Here is a 4,180-nt window from a genome sequence, read left to right as displayed (position 1 = left end):
GTATCTATATACAGGGGCATGTCCCGAGGATATGATTTGTTGTTGTATGAGTTATTTTGATTATGTGTGGGGCAGATTTTATGATGTGAGATGAAATACTATTTTTAATAATCAAATAACATATTTTGGGCTCATTGTAAAGAAAATTTTAAACCCGTTTTTCGCTGTATTTAATGAACCCTAATCAAATTGCATTGTAATCACGATTAAGAGTTAAGGGCCCCACACCTGAAGAATGGCCGTCCCGAAAAAGCGGCGATTCTAGCCATTGGCAAAGCCTTTCCTCACCAACTTGTGATGCAAGAGTTTCTGGTTGATGGCTATTTCAAAAACACCAACTGCGACGACCCCGACCTAAAGCGGAAGCTCACTCGGCTCTGTAAGCTTTCTTTCTTCTCATATTTTGTAGCTTTTCTTTTTCATCTTCCCTTCTTTTGTCTTGAAAAAATCAGGGACTAGTTTAGGTCTAAGATTGTGATTTTGTTCGTCTTACGCCATCAATCCCAGATTCTCGGTTGAATCTGGGCCTGTTAAAAGTAGTGAATCTCGAGTACTTTTTATCAGTCAGAACAATAAGATGATTTCTTTATCGGTTACACCAGATTGATACTGATTTATTGTAAAGTGTTATATTTTTCTAGTTAAATTAAATTAAATTAAATTAAATATTACTATGTAGTGATTACTTCTTTACACAGTCATTGACTCGACAGGCAAGACAACCACTGTTAAGACCAGATATGTAGTAATGTCAGAAGAAATCCTTAAAAAGTATCCTGAACTAGCCATTGAAGGGGTTCCAACAGTCAAGCAAAGGCTGGACATTCGCAACTCAGCTGTCACGAAAATGGCTATCGAGGCCTCACAATCTTGCATCAAGAAATGGGGCAGGACAGTTTCAGAAATTACCCACTTAGTATACGTCTCCTCCAGCGAAGCCCGAATGCCTGGTGGCGATATCTACCTTGCAAAAGGGCTGGGCCTCAGGCCAAAAACTCGCAGGGTCATGCTCTACTTCTCAGGATGCTCGGGTGGAGTGGCTGGTCTTCGAGTAGCCAAAGATATTGCTGAGAACAATCCTGGAAGTCGCGTCTTGCTTGCGACCTCAGAAACTACCATTATTGGATACAAGCCGCCAAGTGCTGAAAGGCCATATGATTTGGTTGGAGTTGCTTTGTTTGGTGATAGGGCCGGAGCCATGATCATTGGCTCGAACCCGACTCTAAATCTCGAAAAGCCACTTTTTGAACTTCACACATCGTTGCAACATTTCTTACCAGATACAGAAAAGGTTATTGAAGGGAAACTCACAGAAGAAGGCATAAGTTTCAAGCTGGAAAGGGAGCTCCCACAGATAATTGAAGATAATATCCAAAATTTCTGTATCGAACTGATGGGATTTGCCGGATTTTCTGAAAAAGACTATAACAAATTGTTTTGGGCTGTTCATCCAGGAGGACCGGCAATTTTAAACCAGTTGGAGAAGAAGTTGGAGCTTTTTCCAGACAAACTGAATGCCAGTAGAAGGGCTTTGGCAGATTATGGAAACGCTAGTGGTAATACAATTGTGTATGTGCTGGAGTATATGTTAGAAGAGGCCAAAAATGTCAAGAAAGAAGAAGAAAAGGTAGATAACAAATGGGGACCGATCTTGGCTTTTGGCCCTGGAATCACATTTGAGGGGATTCTTACAAAAAATCTCACTCTGTGAATCTGTTTAAAAGATTAAAATTTCCTGTCAGGAAAGCAGAAATGGGGTGGTATGTATGTAGTTTACATATTTATTATGAAATGTATTAGCAAGTGTTCTATTTTAGCTCTTTGTAAACCAGCTACTTTGTATGCTATTACAAGTTACTTACATGTCTGTATATTTTAAATTTTAATCAGGTCTCTAATAGAGTAGAATCTTGTCCATCCCAAATAAAAATTTTATATGAAGTTTGTTCATAATTCTTTCTAAATAAATTTTGTTTTCTTCTCGTTACACCATATTTCCCCTTAACTTATTTTTTTTTATCAGTACCAGAACCATTAGAACGTGAAAATAAGAACAAGGCAGAGAATTAATATTGTACCGAACAGTATTTTAAGTGCCAAAAATATTTGAAGAGGCCTCCACAAGTGAAGAAGAAAGCAAAGTCAGAACAAAGAGAGCTCAGCACAAGAATACTTGTACAAATCTTTAGGACACACTGTTATTCAAGAATCCATCTAAGCCTGATAAATGGACTCTGCTGGGAGAAAGAAAGAAATAAACAGATTCCTATTTTAATTTACGGGCATTTGCGTTTGTTGTTCCGAGTAGTGAGACTAGCGTAGCAAGGGCAGGCTGCAGAGTTTCCATAAGTCCCCGGTGGCACGCAGTTGCACCGGAAACAGCACGTCCCACAGATTCTTTGACATAGATTTGGCCTTTTCGATAGTCGGCACCGAGCTGCACAAGCTCCACCACAATCTACACACATAATTAACATAGTTAAATATATGAATATGACAAAGCAGATTAATGTTATGATCAGCGGCTGCCGACTCAGTGTGGCGATTAATGCTCCTGTACTTAGGAGTGCATTGAACTTAGCTCTACAAAGAAAAAAAATACATCAAATCTGAACTTTAAGTTAGTTGTGCCTTAGTTGTAGCCAGTCAGCTGGATTTAAGCAACTTGAATTTGAGCTACAGATGCAATATTAGAGCTGAATGAAAATAAATTTGAAGTCAAGCTCGATCGATCCCGATTGAGTGTTTCTAGTGATAGTCGAACTTGAGCAACATAAACATCAACCAGCCTTAAGTTTTGACAGCAAAGTAACAAAAAAGGTAAGGAGAAAGAGTAACTTAAATTTAAATTATATAAAAATCTAATATCTTAAAATAGAGACCAAGTTTGCATTTTGATCGATAAATTTGAAGCTAAGGATTATAAATTCATTTCAAATGCTCAACTAATTATTCTGGATTTCAAATCCATCCATATGGGTCATTTCAATTACTTTCTTCAATCTACATGCAATCTGTCTCGAGCTCCACATGCACTCGCGATTTGACAAATATGAATGTCAAATTGAACTTTAGCTTAGCATCTCGACTCACTTGCAGCGCTAGCCCATTATTCCGGCCTTGGCCAAGAAATCGTATCCCAAATTTTACTTGGGCTCGACTATAAAACTTTGAACTTTAAAATTTCATAAACTAACGGAAAATTGTCTACATAAGTCCAAAACCTCGAAACTGAATGAACCTACTTAATGGAGGGCGATAGGTAATAAAGCAAAGTATGATATATTACTTATTCTTGGGATGTTGGAACTTGCTACACCTCCATTGCTAGTCTGCGAGAAGATCGCAACAACATTATTACCTACAAGTGGACAGTGGACTTTAACTTATCAAGAAACTGGCTCATATAAAAAAAACATCACGAATTACCAAATGTGATTGAACTTGATGGAAAAGAAGAAGGCATAAAAAGATTGTGGCAAAAAGAACTTTGGAAATGGACATTGGAACCAGAAAATTGAGTACTCAAATATTGAGTTTTAGTTCTTGAAATTTGATTGTTGAATAAGATACAAGAACTAACCCTATCTATAGAAGATACATATGAGGATGAAATAATAAATTGTAATGTGATTTATTAATTTAAATTCTCTGAAAAATATATATTTATGTTGGTAGAAAAGGCAATAAGAGAGAAAGTGCATGCATGCAAGCGAACAAATTCTGTAGGTACCAATGCAGGCTGGCATTGTGGCCTACTCACCATCGATGAGACATTAGCGTAAAAAGAAGAAGCAAATAGCAAATTTTGGCAACAAATTTGGACGATTACACGATTGTTTTGGGGACCCTTCGACACAATTCACTCGCCAAAAAAAAATTACATAATAGTTGTAGATGGATTCCACACACATATATATACTAGGTGTTACATGTATATATATATATTTTAAAATTTTGGATAAAGATTAAATAAAATATTTATGTAGTTTTTAAAATTTTGAAAAATAGATATGATAACGATAGAGGATTACATAAATTTACTAAAATAGATTTTTATAATATTTTTATTAAATAAACATAGAGTATTTTTATAATTTTAAATGAGTATTGTTGGTATTTTAAAAATTTATCATGACATCAAAAGTAGTTATTCTAAATGTTTGAAATTTGATAATAT

General features: G+C 36.0%; 1 protein-coding gene across 1 annotated transcript; it reads left to right on the top strand.

Moving 5' to 3' along the window:
• The first annotated feature begins 247 nt into the window (after positions 1-247).
• On the top strand, positions 248-2,259 carry LOC140987111 (type III polyketide synthase B-like). The gene is made up of 2 exons (XM_073455513.1): positions 248-379; positions 714-2,259. Exons 1-2 carry the CDS (start codon positions 298-300, stop codon positions 1,709-1,711), a joined length of 1,080 nt encoding a protein of 359 aa, XP_073311614.1. The 5' UTR covers positions 248-297; the 3' UTR covers positions 1,712-2,259.
• The last annotated feature ends 1,921 nt before the right edge of the window (positions 2,260-4,180 follow it).

This window comes from Primulina huaijiensis, chromosome 11 (genome assembly GCF_012295235.1).
Source record: "Primulina huaijiensis isolate GDHJ02 chromosome 11, ASM1229523v2, whole genome shotgun sequence".
NCBI classification, from domain to species: domain Eukaryota; kingdom Viridiplantae; phylum Streptophyta; class Magnoliopsida; order Lamiales; family Gesneriaceae; genus Primulina; species Primulina huaijiensis.
The sequence above is the reverse complement of the archived record's forward strand: the minus strand, read 5'-3'. Positions and strand labels throughout refer to the sequence as shown.